Genomic DNA, 23,986 nt, shown 5'->3' on the forward strand with positions numbered 1-23,986 from the left:
ATCTGCAGTTAAATGGATTGGAAACAACTCCATATCAGCTGCAGAAAAAACATGGATAAAGACATAGGAAAATCCAGACAGGGCATATTCCTGGCACTGTGCACATCTCCCTATGCTCGGGAATGATGGACTGACTTTATTTAGATGATCCTGGTCAGCTACTCATGAATCATAGAATGGCTTCGGTTGGAAGGGACTTCAGAGATTATCCACTCCAACCTTCCTGATATGGGCAGGGATGCCTCTCAACTAGACTCAGCTGCACAAGGCCTCATCCAATCTGGCCTTGAACACCTCCAGGGAAAGGAAGGAGGCATCCACAACCTCCCTGGGTGGCCTATTCCAGAGTGCAACCACCCTCATACTGAAAGACTTCTTCCTAAGATCCAGTCTGAACCTACTCTCCCTCAGCTTAAAACAGTTCTCCCTTGTCCTATTGCTAGACACCCTTATAAGAAGTCTCTCTCCAGCCTTCCTGTAAGATCCCTTCAGGTATTGGAAGGCAGCTATAAGTTTCCCTTGAGTCTTCTCTATGTTGAACATAGAGAAGACTGTCCTCATAGCAGAGGTGTTTCAGCCCTTGCATCATCTTTGTGGCCATCCTCTGGACTCACTCCAACAGCTGTCCCCCCATCTTATGATGGGGACACCAGAACTGGACACAGTATTCATGGTGGGGTTTCCCAAGAGCAGAGTAAAGGGGCAGAATCACCTCTCTTGCCCTGCTGGCCACAATCCTCTTGATGCAGCTCAGGACACAGCTGCCTTCTGGGCTGCATGAGCACACTGCTGGCTCATGTTCAGCTTCTCATCAATCAATACACCCAGGTCTCTTTCTTCAGAGCTACTCTCAACCCACTTTTTCCTTATCCTTCTCCCACTCAACTTCCCTTCGCAGCAAAACCTGACAGGCATTTCAAGTTTCCTCCTGCTGAGAAAGAAACACAAAATTTCTCTCTCACATTCCAGAAGTGCAGTCCTAATCAGACCAGGCATGTGAAAAATCCCTGAAAGACGACCTTCAAATGCCCTTTGCAAGCTAGGCAGACCTTGGCCTTTTCCACTGCGATGCTTCACAGGTTCCACGAGACGAAAAGTTCATGAGTCAGTGGGATGCCAAATTCTGAGCTTCTCTCGTGGAAAGAGCAAGCCCCATGACTTTGCAGAATGATTTTCCAGATTAACCAATACCTTTGTGAGTGCTGTAGAGGGCTGCAAATGTCACCACGAAGAAGGTGGTGGAATATTTTCCAGCGTTAACCAGATGAAAGGCCCGTTTGTTATCACGGTAACGGCGCAGGCACTGGATGAATCGCAACCAAGCAGGGATGCACTGGACAACTGCTCTCACTCCGTAGGAGTAGCTGTAACAAATCTGATTATCTGCAAGGAGAAAAAGAAAACAGTTCCAGAGAGACAGAATCAGTAAGTTTAAGAGTTTCTGTTGTTTCCCCTTTCTGTAACAGTTAGATCACTTGACATGAGAGCAAACCCCAACCAACATCACATGCTCAGGCACCCACATGGACGCATCCAGAACAGCAAAGAAGTTCATTGCCAGAAAGTATCCTGAAGTCTCTTACTCCATCTTGGAGGCATTCAGAAGATAGGACATCAGTAACACATCGAGACAAATCATCCTGTAACTCATCCACTGCTGCCAGTACAATCAGCATGCAAGGAGATTAGAAAGAATCTATTTTTAAGTTCATTTTGGGCCCTTTGCAGAACGGGGAATAATCAAATTAAAGATGGAATCACAAAAGGCCTTCAACACTGGATTTTTGTGCATAAATGGGAGAGCATTTCCAAGCTCTGCAGGACAGCTCAAAAATGCTATGTTGCCTAAGATGTCCCTGACCTATTTTCCTTGTTTACTGCAAGAGGAAAAAAAAAACCATATTTCAGTATGTGTTTGGGGTGTGGCCTTTGTTTTTGTTTTGGGTTTTCGCTTGGGTGGTTGTTTTCATTGTTGTTAGGGTTGTTTGGGGGGATATTTTTGGGAGGGTTTTGTGGTTTTTCTTTGTTTAGGTTGGGGGGGGGGGTTGATGAGTGTGTTTGGCTTTGATTTGTGGTGTTGGGTTTTTTTTAAAGCAAAGCTAGGGCATAGCCCAGCAACTAAGGTGAGAGGCAACTACATTGACATGACATTGTCACACTCCTGATGTTTGAAAGCCTTACTTTTATAGAGCAACCGAGTAGGAAAACCCCAGCTTTGCCTGGAGCCCTCCAAGCATGCCATATTCTTGTGTTGTCTCCCTCAGCACATCTATACCAAACACCTCGCTGACTAACATTTGTTTCTTATTTAGACTAATAGAGGCAAGGTTGTTCACCCTGGAGAAGAGAAAACTCTGGGGAGACCAAACAGCAGCCTTCCAGTACCTAAAGAGGGCCTACAAGAAGGATGGAGAGAGACTGTTTACAAAGGCCTGCAGTGATGGGATGTGGGGCAATGGTTTGCAATTAGAGAAGAGTAGATTTAGGTTGAATGTTAGGAACACAGTCTTTACCGTGAGGGTGGTGGAACACTGGAACAGTTTGCCCAGGGAGGTGGTTGAGGCCCCATCCCTGGAGATACTCAAGGTGAGGCTCAACAGGGCTCTGGGCAATCTGCTCTGACAGAGTATGTCCCCGCTCACTGCAGGGGTATTGAAATAGATGACCTTTGGAGGTCCCTTCTAACCCAAACCATTCTATGACTTTATGATTAGCTGCTAATTATCCTAAAGCACTGCACTCTCATTCCTGTTTGGGCTGGAAGAGGACAAGTTGTTATCCACTCAGTTGCTTTATATATAACTAATAAATAAATATTCAGTTACTTGCAACACTGTCATAAAGGGAAGAGGAAAATCAGATGGATTGGATGAACAAAGCAAACACTGATGCTTACTGCAGCATACTGCAAATTCTTCCAGCACAGTGTCAAAACCATCAGATAACAAATTGCCAGCAGTCACTGCTTGGAAATGGAAAGACAACAGCCCAGTTCAGGAGGAGACAGGTACCATTTTGCCCCGGGGAAGGCCAAAGTCAAAACTGATACGCCAGCTCTGAGGCTCTTCTGGCTAGAAAGAAGTGGCAGAGCACGCACAGCGTCAGGTCTGATTGAATAAAGGGTGGCACTAACAAGCTCCAAGGAAATTTCTCCATCCTCTCTTGCTTTAGGGCACTGTGTCAGGGCCTGTAAGAAGCAGGCTAGAGCACCAAAAATTGTGGTTAACAAGCTCATGCAACTCATTTTCTTGCTGAGCAACAGGAACAGGCTGAAAACAAGGCCACTCTGAAATAAAGCAGCAATGCCAGGAACACGGATTTCTCTTTCCAATCAAGAAGTGCCGTGTCTACATTCTGTGATGAATATACACATCATGCCAAATGACTGGATTAGGAAATGAACACAGATGTGAAATTCCATTGCTCTGGATGGAAGCAAGAAAGGGCAGAATCTCTCTAATGCTGTATTTACTAGAAATGCCAATTATTTAATTTCCTCTGTCATGGGTAACCTGCTTCTTCAGATCAGACAGATGATTATGAAGTTGCCTTGCTCAGTGTTTTTCACAGAATCACAGCACATTAGGGGTTGGAAGGGACCTCAAAAAATCATCCAGTCCAACCCCTTACTAAAGCAGGATCACCTATACCAGATGACATAGGATGCATTCAGGTGGGGGTTGAATATCTCTAGAGAGGGAGATGCCACAACCCCCTGGGCAGCCTGTTCCAGTGTTCTGTCATCCTCACAGTGAAAATTTTTCCCCTCATGCTTACATGGAACTTCCTATGCCTCAGCTTCCACCCATTACCCCTTGTCCTGTCACTGGGCATCACCGAGAAGAGCCTGACTCCATCCTCTTGACTTTTCAGGTCATTCTGACCAGACTTGCACAAGTTGCCAGCATCACTCTACCTGTATTTGCCAGAAGCCCCGCATTGTCCTCCCACTGAACCTCAAAGCTGTAGAAGCAGATCATGTATTCCAGATCCATGAGTATCACAACCAGGCTGTTGAGCTGATCAGCCAGCCAGAAATCTGCGAAGCCTACCTTGTGGAAGGGAGCAGTGAACACTCGAAACTGCCAGGAAAAAACAATAAAGAACAATTCATGACGGTGTCAAAGACATCCAAATGCAGTGGCAGAGCATCACAGCTTTGAACAAAAATGGAAAGAACAGAAATGCTTCAAGATTTATTGTTGACCTTTCCCTTGTGCTGACAGAAAAACCCAAACCGCCAACTGCCTCTTCAGTTTTAGTATAAACAATGTTCCTGCTTTCCTTTATGCAACCATTCATGTCCCCCACCCCCACCTTTCTGATTTTTTACTGGCAGAAGAGCCCAGTCTCCTTCAGCTGAGTTACCAGAAACTGTCTCCATGTAAGAGCTCTACACAACTCTTTTGCTCCTGGTGCTCCTCAATTTGATCAGTGTTTTCTTTTAGCCATTTATGTCCTGTTTATTGACATCTTCCACACTCACCTTCTCCCTCAGGCTAAATGTCAGATTACAGACCCTCAGCATGGCCAGCAGTCCTATCATGGCCCTGTTTACTTAACATGTGAGTTGTTCTTGGGTGTTACAAGTCGTAAAAGTGCCTATTGCTACTGGGGGATGTGCCAAAGCCTCTAGGAGGGAAAGAGTTAAAGCAAGGGCAGAAGAAATCCTATTGCATGTCAATTAGACTCCCACTCAATCCCAGTCCACTTTCCCTCTAAGCCTTAACAGCAGTTTTACTATTTCCAAACCAGACAGTTTTCATGGTCCATTACCTTTGATTACAACTCTCTCTACCCAGTTAGTTATAGTTACTAATGGCCAATTTCTCAGAGAGACAGAGCCAGCACCATCCAGCAGTTCAGAGATTTATGAACCTTTAAATTAATGAAAGCAGAGGCTAACACTGATCTTTCACACTGCTCTCCTTATCAACCTGGAGGGTACACAGTGACAGGAACCCAGGAAAGGACTGACACGTTCCCATCGCTGTGTCATGCCAATTTAAAGCTCTGGTCCTAAATTTTAAAGCCAAATAGGGGATTAAGACTTAGCGGCATAAAGCAGATATGGATCTTGACCCAGAAAGCACTGTGCTCACATAGGACAGCAACTATTACAAAGGCTCAACCAGGGCCAGGCTTTAGAGAGCTCTGTCCTCAAAGCCACCCAGCTGCAGAACAGCTTCTGCAGAGGTCAGAGAAACCACACCAACCTCCCTTTTGAAAAGGCCCTTCCTCTGTTTTCAGCACTCCCTGATACTATCTTAACCTATTTCATCACAGACCCTTCTTTTTTTTCCCCTGCAAACAATGAGTAATTAAAACAAATGGAGTGAAGACAGCTTTACAGTTGTTTTCTTTCTCCAGGAAAAAAAAAAGAAATTAATAAAATCCATGTTCTTTAAAATTTTAAGGAGAGACACTTAGCACTGCCAGATGACAGCATAAACCTTTTAAGAGAGTAGAAAAGAGCATGGCCATGACCTAGCTAAGGCACTGGCATCTCTGCCAGCTACCCTCAAGAACCTGAGCTGCCATTTGAACCTCCTGACCCTACACGTCAGGCACAGTGGTTTCCAACTGCTACAGCGCTGCTGCAGCCCAGCTCCTAGAGGGTGCTGGCAGGTACCACAGGCAACTGCTCACTTCCCAGCTGCAAAGTGTATTCAGCATCCTTCACAGAAGATAGGCCACAAGAATAAAAGACCAACAGCTAGGAGTTGAATTTTGGTTTCAAGCAATTGCTTGCAATTATAGATCAACAGTTCCACAATCTGAGAACAGATTTCCTGATGCTGATTACTGCAGTTTGAATAAGTGCTGAGATGGTGGACATTTAAGATGGAGCTAAACTCCTCCTAGATTTTCACCTCTCTCAGACAGGCTCCCTGAAGAGAGCGTGGGCAGGCAGACACTGTGCCATCCCCTCTGCTCAGATCCGATTCCTCCTGTTGAGCTCAGCCTACACAAATGCACTCACGGGCTCCTCATCCAGCAGCAAAGGGGCAAACAACACTCACCTAAGCATGTAGGCAAGAAAGATGAGCCTGGCATGGGAATTAAAACTTACTACAGGCTACATAACTTTTTCCACTAAGAGGAAAATTGATTCAGATGTAACCTGCAGTCCCTCAGGGGGAGTTTCTAGGATGTCAGGTAGTGATAGGACTAGGGGGAATGGAGCAAAACTAGAAGTGGGTAGATTCAGATTGGATGTTAGGAGGAAGTTCTTCACCCTGAGGGTGGTGAGACACTGGAACAGGTTTTCCAGGAAAGTGGTAGAAGCCTTGTCCCTAGAAGCCTTTAAGGCCAGGCTGGATGTGGCTCTGGGCAACCTGATCTAGTGTGAGGTGTGCTTGCTCATGGCAGGGGGGTTGGAACTAGATGATCCCTAAGATCCCTTCCAGCCCTGACAATTCTATGATTTTAACTCACAAGTACCAACAAGCAGTTGGTAATGGTTTCAAACTAAAAGGGGATATTTAGATGAGATAAGTAGGAGGGGTTTTGGGTTTTGTTTGTTTTGTTTTAACACTGAGGGTGGTGAGACACTGGCCCAGGTTGCCCAGACAGGTGGTAGAAGACCCATCCCTGGAAATATTAAGGTTGGACAGGGCTCCAAGGAACCTGATCTAGTTGAAGATGTCCCTGCTGACTGCAGGGTGGCAGTTGAACTAGATGACCCTTAAAGGTCCCTTCTAACCCAAAAGCAGTCTATGATCATGGGTAGATGCAGTAAGCCTCCCAGATCCATCAGGAAATGCTACATCACACTGAAGTATGCTCCTGATTTGGTTCAAGGAAAAATGGAAGGTGCCAGTAATGCTCTGCTACATCCCACATGTCAGACTCCTTGTAGCTGGAAATGAAACACATTGAGCATATGAAGAAAAATGCTCACCAAACCAAAATGTGTGTGAGCAGCACAGTTCCAAGAATTGTGTTATTTAAACCTCCTTTCAGCCAGTGAGCTGCTGGCAGCTGCATGGAGGAGTAAAATACACCCAGGCAGGCAATTACCTACAATAGATATTAGAAAAGCCTAACAGTTACCTTTTATGTGGTTTGTCTGGCCTCCTTCCCCCCACCACCCCCCACCTTCCACATAACACACAGCCAGAATTACTGTGTCATTTCCCACCATTAAGGTGATCTTGCATTTTGATGTAGCTTTTATTTCCCCAGGAGACCTCAGGATGAATTGGCCCCTGCACACTCAAAGGCATGCTTGTGTCATGGACTGCAGCATAGCCCAGGGACAGCTGGGGATGGAGCAGGTACTGGAAGCTGCCTAAACAGGTTTGAGAACACAGATTCTTACCCTGCTAAGGTAAATTAGCACAGCTATTGCTCACAGGGTTAGAGCACTGCCAGTGCTTCCCTTAGCACCAAGGGACAGCAGCAAGACTAATGAGGCTTGGGACTAAAAGGTACAACTAGGAGACATGGTTGATGCTGGAAGGTAAAAAAAAGGAGGAAACTGAAATAGCAGTAAGCTATCAGACCAAGTAACAGAGACAAGCACCCAGAGATTAACTAGCTGTGTCTATACCTGCACACACATGCTTGAAGCATGACTCTGTGTTTCATCTTTGACGTGTTCCAGATAAGTTAATTGTTTTAATTGGCACTAAAATAATTCTATGAATAACAGCCAAAGCCTCTCCTGCCCAACACTCTCAGAACGGTTCCAGCAAGAATAAGGCATCAAGGGAACCAACTTGATTAAAGTCAATTTAAAAGGGCACACAGGGTGGGGGATGATCTTGTGAAACAGCCATTTGGGAAGAAACTGATGAGCCATCTAACATGTCTGAAAACTGTTCTTTTGGAGCTCTCACCTATAACTGCAACATTGAAGCAGCACACACATTTACATTCAATTTAACAGATTTGTCTTACTAGAAAACAGGAGCTGGGTCTAAAATAAATGGTTTAAGACCACACACACAAAAAAAAAGAACATAATCTTTTAAGCAGTAACTTTTGCAAAGGTTCCCTTTCCATCAGCAAAGCCTCTCAGTGTTGGCACTCACCCAGTCTGGGCTGACAAGCAATCATGCAGCTTTACCTTTGAGCACTGTAACCCTCTCTTTTGATACTTTAACCAACAAGCAAATAAAGATATCTGAGTGTTTCAATACAGGCAAAAGTATGTGTACAGCTGTCTATGGGAAGATTAGCAAGTAGCTACCTGCAACAGGAAGATAATGACAGACTGGTAGAGACAAGAGGAAGCTGCTTCTGTGAATTCACGCTCAATCACCACTTGTAGTCCATACCCTATCAGGTCTGCTATGTGAATACACAGTGGTGTAAGAATCCCTCTCTCCTGAAGATTAGTGACACCTGTATGTACTTAACTGCTACTGCTCAGCTACAGTTTTGTTTTGTTTTTTTAATGTATTTATTTAACTCAGGTTTGAGACTTACCAATAGTTTGAGCAGCCAAAACCGGGACTTGTAATATAAGGTTTTGGTAGGGTTGATGAGAAAAAGCAACATGAAGCCATACAAGATGAGTGGATTCACCTGCATGGGGATGTAGGTGAATTTACCATATATACATGCCAGCAGGCTCAGGCACCACAAAACCCCCAGGAACCCAGCAATCTACAGAAACAGAGAGAAAAGAAAAACAAACACAAAGATACCTTATGAAAACACAACTCCCGAGCCTTCAATAAATTCTCATTACAAGGAAAGGGAGAGCAGTGCTCAATCCTGTAATCTAATCAGACTTCAGCAACTTCCTCTTCTAATTGTATTAGATCTCCTTGCCAGGAAACAGTGCAGGATTTATCCTGCTGAGACGTCGCACAGCTCAACCGCTCCTACAATCTGCTCTGGTTACCTCAAAGAGATGTTGATGGGACAAGTTGCTGCGGGGATTGAGTTCAAAGATGAGGACGTGATTCACTCCAGCCTGTCTCCAGCCATATGTGTTGATGCCCAGGAGAAAGAGGAATTCTATCAGGAGAAAGCCACCTCGATAGATTCTCACCAGTGGCCACACATTTGGTCCATCTATATAAGCCACACCTGGCAAAGAAAAATGAAACAACCTCAGCAGCAGTACAACCCATGTCACAAAGCAAAGCTGTGCTCCAGTGCTGGAACAGGTTGCCCAGAGATGCGGCTGAGGCTCCATCCCTGGAGACATTCAAGGTCAAATTTTATGGGGCTCTGAGCAACCTGATCTAGTTGGAGATGTCCCTGCTCACTGCAGCAAAGTTGGACAAGATGACCTTTCAGGGTACCTTCCAACTCAATGCATTCTGTGATTCTCAGATTATGAGCTGTAGCCCATAAAACCAAGGGTATGCATATTGCAGCAAGTAGAGGACTTTAGAATAGAATAGAATAGAATAGAATAGAATAGAATAGAATAGAATAGAATAGAATAGACCAGACCAGGTTGGAAAAGACCTTCAAGATCATCAAGTCCAACCTATCACCCAACACCATCTAATCAACTAAACCATGGCACCAAGAGCCCATCCAGTCTCTTCTTAAACACCTTCAGTGATGGTGACTCCACCATCTCTCTGGGCAGCCCATTCCAATGGCCAATCATTCTTTCTGTGAAGAACTTCTTCCTACTATCCAGTCTAAGCTATCAGAGGATTTCACAGTATTTTAGAGTATTTAGGAGCCTTCTGGGAAAAATTGTCTCTACAGCTGGTGTAGTTGGGTCATTAGCAGCATCTTAAATCCCTTGTCTCACACTGCACAGGCACAAGGGACAGCACTAGCATAAATCGTGACTATACACACTGAAATGTTCTGGTTTAATGGAGATGAAATCCCAACAGACAGATAGAACAAATACTTCAGCTCCCCACAAAAACCAAGAAGCACCATTTCCAGCATTTCAAACAATGCTGAACTGGGCCTCATCACTGAGCTCAACACCACTGTAATGCCATGCATATTCATAACGAGCGGCGCGACACCCAGCCGCACCCAAACAGAAATCCCAGCGCAAGGCAGCAATACTGGCAAGACTGTGGCTTCCTTTGTTCAGTCTTCAGGGGTCTGGAAAGAAATGTGCTTAATTTCAGTCTGTGAGCTTTCTCCAGCACAAGCCTCTGCAAAAATCCCATCCCCCCAGTTGCCCAATGTGTGTTTGATGAGAAAAACAGAAATAAAGCAATTATTTGAATCCTTAACTTCACTTTTATTGAGTGTTTTCTCAGCAACACGCTCTTTAAGGTGGGAGAAAAAGAACATGCCACTCTCCAGAACTGACACTGAGAGTTTATTCCCACAAATCTTCCTCTCTAAATTATATCCCCAGGTTTTTCCACTTCATCTTCAGAGGAAGCACATCCATAAGAAGCTTCATCTGTTCAGCATCTGTACTTTATACTACATAAAAAATTAAGGAGGGAAAACTGTGCAAGGAACAATGACTCAACAACTGTTGCTTTAAATTTAAACACTTAAGGAAACTGTTGGATTCAGGCAAAAGAGTCAACACTGTGAACAGAAATGCCAGACACCCTGAAGAAGCTGGAAGAAATTAGTCTTCAATGTGAAATTGCAAAAGCAAGCATTGTAAATGCCTGCAGACCAAACTAGCCTGTTCTGGGAGGTGCTTCCAAACAGGACAGAGCAGTCCCAAAAATACTGACTAAGAAATGACCAGAAAGTCTAGGGTGGATGTGCTATGTGCTATTTGAGATGGAACATCCAGACAAAGGGTTATCCTGAGCTGAACACAGTTCAGTATGACAGGATATAGCATATGACTTCCACAGCTGATGCCTGCTAAGCTTCCTGGGTGGTAGAGAACAGTGTGGAACAGAAGCTGGTTCTAGAGAAAAAGCACATACTGAACAGTGCAAGCAGCTGAGATACTAAGATATGCAAAGAGTATTTCTGTAGATTCTCTCCTCTGACACTAGGACCCTATCTGGTTTAGCTTTGCAGCAGAAAGATATCCTTGGCATGCCCCCTAACTGAACTGTTTTCTTCACTACAGCTGACCGGTTTGAAGAACCTCAAGGACCTTGCTTGCAGGGAGGTGCCCAGCAAAGGCGCATGAGGTCTCAAAGTGGCACAACCCAGTCCAGGGCGCTGTACTACAGCCCTGAGGCACAGGAATTTTCTATTCATACAGTTTCCACTTAAATCCACTGCAAGTGACGTCACCTCCTGGAGTCAGCAGGCACACAGCACTTGATAGACACATTACTTCAGCAAGTGCAGGCTGTGGACAAGGTGTTCAGAGGAAGACGTCCCTGGTGACAAGCCCAACAACATCGCAGCCTAATTCTCTAACAAAAGACAAGGCACTAGTGAAGCATCAACCTTGAGATTTTGCATGAAATCTCACAGGGGTCTGGTTAATAAAACACCTGACCATTTCCATGAAATTTCAACCTCAGTTACACACCAGCTTGGCACCTAGGAAAGCTGATACAGAAACAGTGAAGCCTCAAAATTCATACTCTCGGGGGTGACACCCTCCTGGGACCTACCTGTAGCAACCATTAACAGACACCAAGTTATGAACTCATCTCTACAAAATGTTGCTGTTGTAGCCTTAAAACCAGGCAATACTAATGCTGTTTCACAGATTCTGCACACACAAAACTCAAATCCAATCTTGACCAATCCAACCATAAGAACAATTTGGCCAAAGTAGCCGAGAACAAAATAATATCCAGTTAAAACCCAGAGTGAAAACCCAGAGTGAATACAGTTTTTGCCCAACATCTGAAGTAATTTGCAGATGATTCAATCTCAGATCATGGCTGCTGACACAAACACACCCATTATTCACACCAGGTTTGTCATATTTGCTTTAGAGATGTAATCATTTTTATGAATTCATCCTCACAACTGTGTCACTTCTTCATTCTTAACACTGAGAGAGAAAGCAAACAACTGGTTTCAATCAGATTTGCATCTCACACAGAGATCAAACATGTAAGTAACAGGAGGGGAAAAAAAAGATACGATGAATAAAGAACAGCCTCTACGCACTAATCAGACCCTTCACACAGGTCAACTTTCTGCCTCTACCAAGGGAAGACCAAATGGGAAGCACTGCAACCAGCTTCTCAACCAGAGACATTTTATCCCAAGAGATGACTGGATCCAATTACAGAGATGTCTGATGAAAAATTCTTTCAAGTCAAAACCCACAGACATGGGCTTTCCTTTATGCAGGGGCTCGTATGTTGATTTCAGCTTTTTCCTTTGTACTGCTTAAGCAAGTTACACCAGCACAGAAATCACACACACAATTAGCAAAGCTGCTGCTGATCAAGCACCGTATCTGGATCTATGCCATGAACATGGCTTTCACTCTAATCAGAGTCCAAACTCAGAAGGCACAAAGAAGAGCAGAACAAAAGCTGAGCTATGCAATAATTTATCATAGCTTCTAAATGATCTTGCCAAAACCTGCTAACAAGAAAAAGTCAATTAATTGCAGTAATGGGCACCAGGCATTGACATCCTAAACATTTCTGCAGGAAAGTGTGCCAAGTGACTTGGTGCCCAGACAGCTCTATGACTGGTCTCATTCTCTGCAGGGTGTAAGTACCAAGCAAACTTCAAGCTCTGTATGCACCTCTTTGAAGGCAGGTGAGGGCTGTGTGTTCACAGAACAATGACAAACATTTGCCTTTACACATGTATGCTGCACCTCCAGAGTATCCCTCCAAGAATAAGGAGGAAATCAGGAGAACAAACCAGCCTATGTTCAAAGCTCAAAATCTGCACATACAACATGAGTGAAAAAATACAACCAAAAATCTCTGGAGGTGTTTAGGAAGAGACTGGATGGGGTGCTTGGTGCCATGGTTTAGTTGATTAGATAGTGTTGGGTGATAGGTTGGACTCAATCTCGAAGGTCTTTTCCAACCTGGTCAATTCTATTCCATTCCTATTTCCATTCCTATTCTATTTGCATTCCTATGCTATTCCCATTCCATTCCATTCCCATTCCATTCCCTTTCCATTCCATTCTTACTCCATTCCTACTCCCATTCCATTCCCATTCCTATTCCTACTCCTATTCCATTCCTATTCCCATTCCCATTCCATTCCCATTCCGTTCTAACTGAGCAGAACTAATACTTCACAATTATGTGGTCTGACTCAGGCAGATTGAACCCAGAACATCCTAATCGAACCAGTTCAGATCTAGGTCCTCACTAAGAGACAAGGACATAGTCAAAGCAAGGCATGGCAGCCAGCTGGGTCCAGCCAAGGATACCCACCTGAAAGTATGACGGTGACATTCAGTGCAATGAACAACCCACAGAACAGCCCAACCCTGAATGTAGTCCAGGCTGGTACAGGCTGTGAAGAAAGCAATGGTGGAATTAAGGTGGGGTAAGGAGGTTATCAGCAAAGTCAGGAGAATTTGCAGAGTAAATATAAAATCAGAGAGACAATGCTCTGGTGTCTGATTGCACTCTTGTTCTTGAAGTGAGGGTTCTTAAGCTGAAAATGCTGCATAATATTCTTGCTTACGTTGCTGCTGTGCTGAAGCAGAGCTTGGGCATCTCAGTACCCTTTGAAAAAAAATATTCCAGAGCACACAGACATTAAGCATACATTATTATTAGCACAAATATCCTTTTAATATTTATCTCATCCCTTCATTACCTTGTCTGCATGCATTAGGGGTAGTAAGCTATCTCCAAATCTTCTGGAACTGCAGCAGATTATGTGACCATGCCCCGCACACAATTTGCAAAGCATGATCATGTCAATTATTTTCACTGCTCTGTTCAGATGCTGAATGCAATTTGGCACCTTGACAAGTCAGAGAAGCAGCTTTGCTACATGACTTGATCTCTCACCTGAGCTGCTCCTAAGGGTGGAACACGCAAACGTTTCATAGCCTTCTGTCTGTCTCCATCTTCTAATTCATTGGTCACCACTTCCTAAGGAGATAAAGATACACATTACAGAAGTTCATTCCAATGATAAGGCACATGGTACTGCATTAAATCCAAAAGTAAGCACAGATTCTCTTGCCCCTCTACTCTGCCCTAGAGAGGTCTCATCTGGAGTACTGTGCCCAGTTTTGGGCTCCCCAGTTTATGAGACAGGAAACTACTGGGGAGAGCCTTCAGTAGAAGAAAGCCTGAGAGACCCACGGCTGTTTAGCCTGGAGAAGGCTGCTCAATATTCACAAATAGCTTAAGGCTGGGTGTAAAGAAGAGGAGCCAGTCTCTTCACTGGTGCCCAGTGATAGGATGCAGGTACACAGATGGATAGAAACTAGAACACAACAGTTCCACCTCAACATGAGACAAAACTTCTTTGTTGTGAGGGTGACAGAGCCCTGGAGCAGGCTGCCCAGAGAAGCCATGGAATCTCCTCCTCTGAAGATTTTCAAAACCCATTCAGACACAAGCTGTGGGACCTGCCCTAGGTGATCCTGCTTTGGCAAGGGTGATGGACTAGACAATCTGCAGAGGTACCTTCCACGCCCTACAATTCTGTCATTTCCAAGTTACATTTGAGTCCTGGCCCAATAGTCTTCTAAACCATAATGAACGAAGGTATGAAAAGCTCACAATGTTGCATCAAGTTATTCTACAATACAAGCTAATTCTTCACAAGTGAAACGTTACCCTTCTAAAGGGAAGGCTCACAAATTTATAGAATAGAATAGAATTAGAATAGAATAAAATTAGACTAGACTAGAATAGAATAGAATAGACCAGACCAGGCTGGAAAAGACCTTTGAGATCGAGTCCAACCAATCACCCAACACTATCTAATCAACTAAACCATGGCACCAAGCACCCCATCCAGTCTCTTCCTAAACACCTCCAGTGATGGTGACTCCACCACCTCCCTGGGCACTGCAAGCACTGCCAGAAGTCAGGGGCATTTCAAAATCAACTGACAGTTGCCTAAGTGACGAACACAAGTTATAGCGAGGGGAAAGCATTATGGGAATTGGTAGTGAGGAAGACAACATTGCTATCAAGGCAAAAGAGGAGCAGTGTCCAGACTAGCATGCTTACCTCTGTTTCAGAGATAAGCTGGTTGATCTTCTTGCAGGTGTAGAAGGGGGCCACCTCCACCTCGGCTACCCGCCATTCTGCTCCCCGGGCTGTCTCCAGGTTCTTGTCATGCTTCTTTAAGATCTTGCGGAAGCCAGTGAAATTCAGATTCTGCGGACAAAGGAAAGGAGTTGGTGCCTTTTAACCTCACTCAGCCCTCAAGAAACTTAATGGTTAGGATTTCCAGGGCTAGCAAAAAAAAAAAACAACCAAAAAAAGGAATAGTTAATTGTCTCTTTTGTTGAGTTAGAATAGAATAGAATAAACCAGGTTGGAAGAGACCTTCGAGATCATCACGTCCATCCCATCATCCAACACCACCTAATCAACTAAACCATGCAACCAAGCACCCCATGAAGTCTCCTCCTAAACACCTTCAATGATGGTGACTCCACCACCACCCCCGGCAGCCCATACCAATGGGCAGTCACTCTCTCTATGAAGAATTTCTTCTAACACCCAGGCTAAACCTCCCCTGGTGCAGCTTGAGACTGTGTCCTCTTGCTGTGGGTGCTGCTTGAGTTATTGCTTTATTAGAAGCAATCCTTGCAAATAACAGAAAAAATGTGGTAGGCTAAGGGAAATCAAGAGTTAATTGGCATAACCACAAAGAAGAGTCCCAAAGGGATGGACAGTTTGTCCCAGGATATTGTAATCTGTTATTCCATTCCATTTCCTTGTATTCCTCTATTTAAGGGAGTGCACAGACAGATCTCTCTCTTTTCCCTCTCCTCCCCAGGAAGAGCACACATCTTATCTCATGGTCTGTGGGGAAAATGGCTTTCTTGGCTGGCAAGGAACTTCCACCTGCCTGGTGAGGCAGCAGTAGGCCTGAGTCTAGTTGGGGAGCAGTTTGATCTGCTCTTGGGCATGCTGAGTCTAGGGCAGTTGGAGGTTTCTGGAAGGCTCAGGCCTGGTAGGCTCAGGTGAAGGACTCAGCCTAGTTTGTGAGTGCATTCCTTCTACCTGAATACCTGAATTTCCATTTAAACATCCAATCAGTGTGGAGCATTTTTATCTTACTTCTTGGGAAGTCTTTTCTGTTCTCTCACCCTGGGCAGCTCAAAACTAGGACAAGGGCATAGAAAGAGACAACTTATTTGCAGGGAGCTACCTAGAACTTGTATTCCCTGAAAAGCCCAGTCACTGCCACTTTCCTCCCTGATGAAACCTCACTGAAGACACATACAACCTTTGGACATACTCAAAACCTGTATACTTGAAGTCCTTTCAAGACATGTTCCCTCTGGGTACAGCTCACTGTATATATGTCCCCGGGCACTCCACATCTGGTCTCTGGATTAGATGGAGTTGTGATGAGCTTGTAACAAACATAACACGGTTTTCCTCCAGCTTTCTTTGTCCCAAATACCACATGCATTGACAAATCCTTCAAGGGGGTTTCTCTTCTGAAAAAGCAAGGCTGACTTCTACTGTCTTTAAACTTTACACTGTTTGCAAATCAAGTTCTCCAGTAAGTGCATTACAGAAGAGAAATCCTTGAACAAAAGCGTTAAACGCTGTGGATTAAATGCAGCCAAGTGGCATCCCCAGAGCAGCATCTTTTCCCAAGGAGTACCTTGCATAAAGACTGCAAAACTAGTTTAGGCTTGCAAATGTGAGAAACAGAACTTCAGCCTGTAAAGATAAGGACATAATGCTGCATTAAAACAAGAATTAATGGCTGATTTCCAAGTTCTAGATGAGCCTTGACCCACTCTTCTAATGCACAGTAACTAAGGTAGGCAAAGCCCATCACAATGCAGGCAACTGCTGTGACAAGATGCATTTCAAATCCTTAATTTTATTAGAGAGAAAGACCACTCAAAAGACTCAACATCTCATTGATGTAACAGCAGGAACACAGACCATGGCAAGAGGAAAAAAAAAGCTTAGAAAGTATCTTGGACAGAAAACCAGAGAAAACAGCAAAAAATCCAATGCCCAGAGGAGAGGCACCAACTACTCAGTGAAATTATTTTCAATCTATTTATGCTTAAAGTGATTTAATACCAGACCCCAACCATATAGGTGGGGAAATGAGGCTAGGGAGACAGGAGCAGGAAGCCAGTGCATTAATGATTTGCATTATTGCAGACAAGAGACTTTAATTACTTTCTATTGGAAAAGCCAGCATTCCACCCCAGGGAGAGCAGATTGCTATTTCAGAGATTAGAGATGAAAAAAAAAAGCTGGGGGGAAGGCAACAAAATGATGATTTTGGTCAGAGATTTTTTTTTCTGTACCCTGAACATGTGATTCCATGTGCCACACGTGCAATCACAGCCTAACTCTGGTGTGCCTTGGCTGGTCAGGCCATGGCTACACCAGACACCCTAGAACCTCTCCAGTGATATTTCACCCTCTGGCTGCACAACTTCTGCAGCTCTGAAGTGCATAATAAAACCCACTGTTGGTTACAGTGGTGCTGCTGAAAAGGAACAGTGATGGAACTGTGAAACAGAATAGCCAAGCAGGGTAGATTTAGAGTGGATATCAGAAAGAAGTTCTTTACAGTGAGGGTGGTGAGACCTGAACTTCTGGTAGCAAAAAATAAAAACATTAGTGTGCAAGATGCCTTTATTCACTAAGAAATAGTAGGATAAGATTTTCCAAAGGAATGACCTATGACATCTCCTATTTCAATTCTTATTGAAATCACTCCAAAAGTGATTTTTTTGGTAACCATGAGTAAGAGCTCTCTTTTCTTCTTCTGAAAACAGAAGTGGAGAAATCACAGCAGGTAACACTGCTTCACTCCATGCCAGAGCTCCACCTTTCCCAGGGTTTTGAACTAGAAACTATCTCTAAAACTTAAAGGACTTCACTGAGAAACTGAGGAATAGTTTCCAGATGTGTCCAAAGACAGAACATCATTTTAGGAGAGGTGCAAGGACAGAGAATTTTGCAATAATTAAGCTTTGACAAACTGCAGAATGGTATTCAATTAATTCTTAGAGCACATTTTTTTCCAGCAGAATTCTCCAGCACAACACTGCTCACCATCTAAACACAGATGCAGTGAATTTTTAGTTCAAACTTTCTTATTTACCAATCTAAAACCCCTCAAAACACCTCTTTTAAAAGCATTTCAGAGTATCCAACACCAGAAGAGCTAGACCTTCAGGTTCAGATTTTTGCTTCAGGATTTTGTTTTAAAAGAAATGTAGCATCTGCAGTTTTTACCATGCCCTTTTGTGCCCAGAAATCCAAGCACAAGCAAAGATATGGGGTTTTCATACTTCAAGACAAACAAGCCTGTATACTAAAGAACTAAAAACTTTTTATTCCCCTTTTTTTCCAATGAATGTTTTAACAAGAACTTCTGATATAGCAAGGTCACAGGCACTACCATGGTAACGCCAAGAGAAAACAGTACAATAGCACTGCAAGTTTCATTACAAATATTAGATAAAAGAGCTTCTTCCTCCAACTTGCCAGCTCCAGCCCTGCCTAGAACAACACACTACAGAAGGAGGAGGTCTTGACATGACTTTTGTGTTCTGGCCACACCTGGGCCAAGGGTGCTGGGGTCAGCCAACCCAGAAAAGGAGAAGGTCCTTCTGCAGGTCAGCTTAGTTTTTCTAGCTCAACAAAAAAGCAACAAGTCATAGGCTGCTAGCTGCTGGGCATCCACCTTTTCTTTAAAAATGTTTAGGGACACAAATGAAAAAAAGGAAAAAAAGTAATAATTAAACCCACCCCAAACAATCAACCCAAAAAAACCCAAGCAAACAAACAAATCAAACAAAAAACCAACACACCCAAAACCAGTCTTGAATGGGGCAACTCAAAGATACGCGAAGCACAGCGCCATTTACACGCAGGGCTTTGTAACACCGCCTCTTCCAGCAGGTACCTGATAGTTCTGCAGTAAGATGAGGCTGAGGTAGAGCTCGCTGAAGGCCAATTTCAGATCTCTGATATTCCTGTGCTGGACACGCTCCTCGTGGGACAGGTGGAAGACCGGCTTTCTGCGCCGCTGCAGCGTGGAAGCTCCGCTGGCTTCTTTCTGTGCGTCCAAAGTCGACTGCAACTCAGTCCGAAGAGTAGTAAACCTGCGCTGAGCTTCTGCAAGCTTTTCTGTTAGGAAGGAAAGGCAAAAAGCAGATGGGAGGAGAGCAACCTGTCTCCTGATCCCCTAAAAATGCACTCTGCCCTTTCACAGAATCGCTTTGGTTGGAAAAGACCTTTAAAATCAAGCCCAACCACTATCTACCTCTACCAAGTCTGGTGTTAAACTATGCCTCTCAGGACCACATCTCTCCATCTTTTAAATACCTCCAGGGATGGGGATTTAACCACCTTCCTGGGGAACCTGTTCCAGTGTTTGAAAACCCTTGCACTCCAGAAGCTTCTTCCAATATCCAACCTAAACCTCCCCTGGTGCAACTTGTGGCCATTTCCTCTCATTCTATCACTTGTTACTAGGGAGAAGAGACTGACCCCCACCCCCCCCACCACAAACTCCTTTCAGGGAGTTGTAGAGAGTGAGAAGGTGCCTTCTTTTCTCCAGATTAAACACCTCCAATTCCTTCAGCCATAAATGTGCTTGTAGGTAAAATGCACTATATTAAAAAACCTCTTGCATGGCCTTCCCCCATGAAGCATTAAATTCAACAGCTCTACACATGAAGCTCCTTCTCGTTAAAGGTTTGGATGCACTCCTATGCAAAACATACACATTTTCCAATGTAAAAGGTTGTTATGTCAGATAGGTCTTAATATAGCCAAATGCAAGGGGCTGTCCCTTCAGCACAGACTAAAAAGAAGCATCACTGAGGAACTCAGACCTCTTGACTTCCACCCCAGACCTGATTTCTAGAGGACGCCTGTTCCAGGACTGTACAAATACCTACTATGGATGGAAGAGGCCCAGCCTGTGTGGCTGCTGCCTGTACCAGGGGCTATAAAGCAGCTCAGGGACATAGTCAGCCCCTCCACCCCCCTGCTGGCAGAGCCATGGCCAGAGGCAGACGGGCAGATAGGGTCTCATCCAAATACCAAAGCAGTGACCACATGTCTGCTCCAGGCGCAAAGGAAAACTGCTTGCCTTCCTCCAATAATACAAGTGTATAAAAAGCATTAGGGGAAAAAAACAACTGTGATAATATATTATGAAACTTGACAGCAAGCAAAGCACTTTTGCTATCTATGCACCCACTACTGACTACGTGTTTACTACCGTTTTATATGACAGTAAGGAAATCAAAGGGGGAAAAAAAACAAGCCACGCTTCAAATGTGATGTTGAATTTTGGAGCTCAGAGAGCAATGCAAGCCCTCTGCCAAGCTCCTGGTGACAGACAAACACAGCTTCTGCTTTGATCAGGAGTTACAACACCACTAGCTGCTGTAATAATCTGCTGTAATAATTTATCCCTCTTATCCTCAGTTTAGGCTCACGCAGGTTAGAAGCGTCGCCTCATTATTTAGTGATTAAAGGGACAGTCAACCTGAGTTTAGATGTGATTTTGATGTCTTCTCAGAACAAGTCAGTCTCTCTTCCTCACATCTCAAGTATCAAAAAGCTGCTCCTTTACACATGCTGCTTTATGTACGTTCAAAACAATGTTGGCTAAATCGAGATCTTTTATGCTAAACACAGCGTAACTGACACCATTATCTTTCTCTTTGTTCTGCACAACCACTTCCCTTCCAGGCTTCCGCCCCCCTCATAGCTTTGACATCTCTGTTGATAAACACCTCTGCAGACCATAGGTGCTGGCATTGACTGGGAAGATGCCAAGCAGATTCTCAGTGGCAGAGCTGGGAGCTGGAGCTCACAGGATGCAGACCACTGCACCAGGAACCAGAGCCCCAAACTCCCTCCATGACACAAAGCTCTGTCCAACAATCTCCTGGCTGTCAATTTAATTCTCTTCATTAGTATCTTACATAACTTACTGGTAATTCTCAGTTGCTTCCCCATAGAAGTTAGGATTGACTCTTATGGGAGCAATTTGAACCTTTTCCTCTGCCTCATTCAAGTCTGGTCAATTTTAAGAGCAACATTCCTCTGTAAATAATTTTACAGTGCTCTGCATAACATTTTCCAGAAGGAGAATGCTTTCCTGAACAGAAAATAGGCTTCAATACAGTAAGATTAGGTATGGAAGAGCTTGAACTCTTTCTTGATTATAAACTTTATTAAGACAGGAAAGGACAATTCCTCTTTGACAACTTCTACAGCTGCAAGAACTCCACTGAACCAAGACAATGCAGCCCTCAGAGAGTGCTGTCTGCCTACAACCAAATAATATTTAGCACACGCAAGGTCAGACTGCAAAAACAGTCTCTGCCCACTTTGGGAACTCTCTCAGCAAGAAGTAAGAGATAGCTGTTAGAATCAAAAGACTCCATGTAAATAAACTCACAAGTTCACACTCTACATTCAAAACATCCTATCAAACCATCTGTGATAAACTGAGATTTCTTTTGGATCCAATTATTAAATACGGATGAGTTTAAACTGACATCTTCCAACTGAAGGCACTGTTCCATTGTCCTTATGTCCAGAAAATAATCTTAAGATCCATCAGCCTAACAACCCAGTGTTTAAGGAAAAGGCTAAAACCGCTGCTGCAGTTTTCCTGTTTGCAAAGCAATGCCCATAACAAAAGAATCAACTCCAAACGGGAACGTTCTTAATTATGCACTGACAAAGAGCTGTGTGCTGTCTTCTACAGAGCCCTCTCCATCCATAAGGGAGGAAAACACATTCCTCTGAGGATGAGGCTTTAAAAGGTAACTGAACCAGTCATAGAATCATAGAATCAGTCAGGGTTGGAAGGGACCACAAGGATCATCCAGTTCCAACCCCCCTGCCATGGGCAGGGACACCCCACACTAGATCAGGCTGGCCAGAGCCTCATCCAGCCTGGGCTTAAACACCTCCAGGGATGGGGCCTCAACCACCTCCCTGGACAACCCATTCCAGGGCTTCACCACTCTCATGGTGAAGAACTTCTTCCTGAATCTGAATCTCCCCACCTCCAGCTTCATTCCATCCCCCCTAGTCTATCACTACCTGAGATCCTAAGAAGTCCCTCCCCAGCCTTCTTGTAGGCCCCCTTCAGATACTGGAAGGACACAATTAGGTCACCTCGGAGCCTTCTCTTCTCCAGACTGAACAGCCCCAACTCCTTCAGTCTGTCCTCACAGGAGAGGTGCTCCAGCCCTCTGATCATCCTCATGGCCCTTCTCTGGACACCTTCCAGCACCTCCACATCCCTCTTGTAATAGGGGCTCCAGAACTGGATTCAGTACTCCAGGTGGGGTCTCACCAGAGCTGAGTAGAGGGGAGAATCACCTCCCTTGACCTGCTGGCCACACTTCTCTTGATGCAGCCCAGGATCTGATTGGCTTTCTGGGCTGCAAGTGCACATTGAGAGGTCATGCTGAGCTTCTCATCCACCAGCACCCCCAAGTCTCTCTCCTCAGGGCTGCTTTCCAGCCAGTCATTGCCCAGCCTGTACTTGTGCCTGGGACTGCCTAGACCCAGATGCAGGACCCTGCACTTGGTCTTGTTGAACCTCATGAGGTTGGCTTGTGCCCACCTCTCCAGCCTGTCCAGGTCCCTCTGGACGGCATCCCTTCCCTCCAGCGTGTCTGCTGCACCACACTGACCTGTCACTCTGGAGAAACTGTAGCCCTGTGACCTTCTCCCTCCTGCCCTCTGTCTTGCACCAACTCCAGTTATCCAGTCCACAAACTGTTTCATCTCATGAAGGTATAATTTTATCATCAAGATTCATTGCAGAAGCAAAGTAAGAAAAGAAAAAATCATGTGCTCTTAAAAACCTCCTAGGGAATTCCCACAGGAAACAGCAAAGCAGAGTAGAAATTAATTTCTCAGTTTGCAACATACTCCAAAAATAACTAAAAAGTTTTTTGCCACTACCACTAATTTAACACTTCAAGAAGTGACTTATAAAAACCAAAATTGTCACTAAGGAGAGTTAGAAAACAGCAGCACACACTTAGAAACTGGAAACACTCCTGTGTTCCAGCACCATGCATGACCTGATGCCCACGGAGTCCTCAGCTCAAGTGCAACCTTATGGCAAAGACTAAGGAGAAATCTAAAACCAAGAGGGGTGTAATGGGTTGGGGCAGGTCCCCTCCCCACCACAGGCAGAAATAACGACTCAGGCAAACGGATTGCAAAAGTGATGAAAGTTTAAATAGAAAGCAGTGAATGTTACACAAAACCCAAAGCACAGTGACAAAGAAAGATCCCATCCCCACCTGAGGGTGCATGCAAAACCCCCAGGGCTCCTTCTTCCCCCTCCCTCTGCTGGGCTAGTCTCAGCTGGCCAGGCCTGAGACTGCCCATCCCCCTGTGGCCTTGGGCCCAATCAGGCCCATGGCCGGGAGATCTCTCCCCCAGTTACCAAGTCTCGGAGAGGGAAGGAAAGAGGAAGTGCCAGGCTCCGCACTGGATCTTATAGTGGTGCAAAGAATTATGGTAGGGAATACACAATTTCCTGTGTCCATCCCCCTGGGCTGGACTTCTGGACACAGGAAGTGAATGCACCAGGGGGGCACCCAGCTCAAACTACAACAAGGGGCAGACTTCAACAAAAAATCTTTGCAATATTGCCTTATTGCTCTCTACAACTACCTGAAGGGAGGTTGTAGACAGGCAGGTGCTGGTCTCTTCTCCCAGGCAACCAGCACCAGGACAAGAGGACACAGTCTCAAGCTGCACCAGGGGAGGTTTAGACTGGAGGTTAGGAAGAAATTCTACACAGAGAGAGTGATTGCCCATTGGAATGGGCTGCCTGGGGAGGTGGTGGAGTCACCATCATTGGAGGTGTTTAGGAGGAGACTTGATAGGGTGCTTGGTGCCATGGCTTAGTTGATTAGGTGGGTTGGATAATAGGCTGGACATGATGATCTCGAAGGTCTCTTCCAACCTGGTCTATTCTATTCTAA

At 44.7% G+C, this 23,986-nt stretch overlaps 1 protein-coding gene across 1 annotated transcript in view; it reads right to left on the reverse strand.

Moving 5' to 3' along the window:
• The window catches only part of XPR1 (xenotropic and polytropic retrovirus receptor 1), a 133,640-nt gene that overhangs the window by 18,561 nt on the left and 91,093 nt on the right, over positions 1-23,986 (reverse strand). The window contains exons 4-11 of the mRNA XM_054165231.1: positions 18,907-19,130; positions 15,009-15,158; positions 13,830-13,913; positions 13,242-13,323; positions 8,858-9,045; positions 8,437-8,616; positions 3,917-4,082; positions 1,192-1,383 (exon numbers count right to left, since the gene is read on the reverse strand). Coding sequence (XP_054021206.1) covers positions 1,192-1,383; positions 3,917-4,082; positions 8,437-8,616; positions 8,858-9,045; positions 13,242-13,323; positions 13,830-13,913; positions 15,009-15,158; positions 18,907-19,130 — 1,266 coding nt within the window. The remainder of the gene's footprint in view (positions 1-1,191; positions 1,384-3,916; positions 4,083-8,436; positions 8,617-8,857; positions 9,046-13,241; positions 13,324-13,829; positions 13,914-15,008; positions 15,159-18,906; positions 19,131-23,986) is intronic.

Source organism: Dryobates pubescens, chromosome 11 (assembly GCF_014839835.1).
Source record: "Dryobates pubescens isolate bDryPub1 chromosome 11, bDryPub1.pri, whole genome shotgun sequence".
Taxonomy (NCBI): Eukaryota; Metazoa; Chordata; class Aves; order Piciformes; family Picidae; genus Dryobates; species Dryobates pubescens.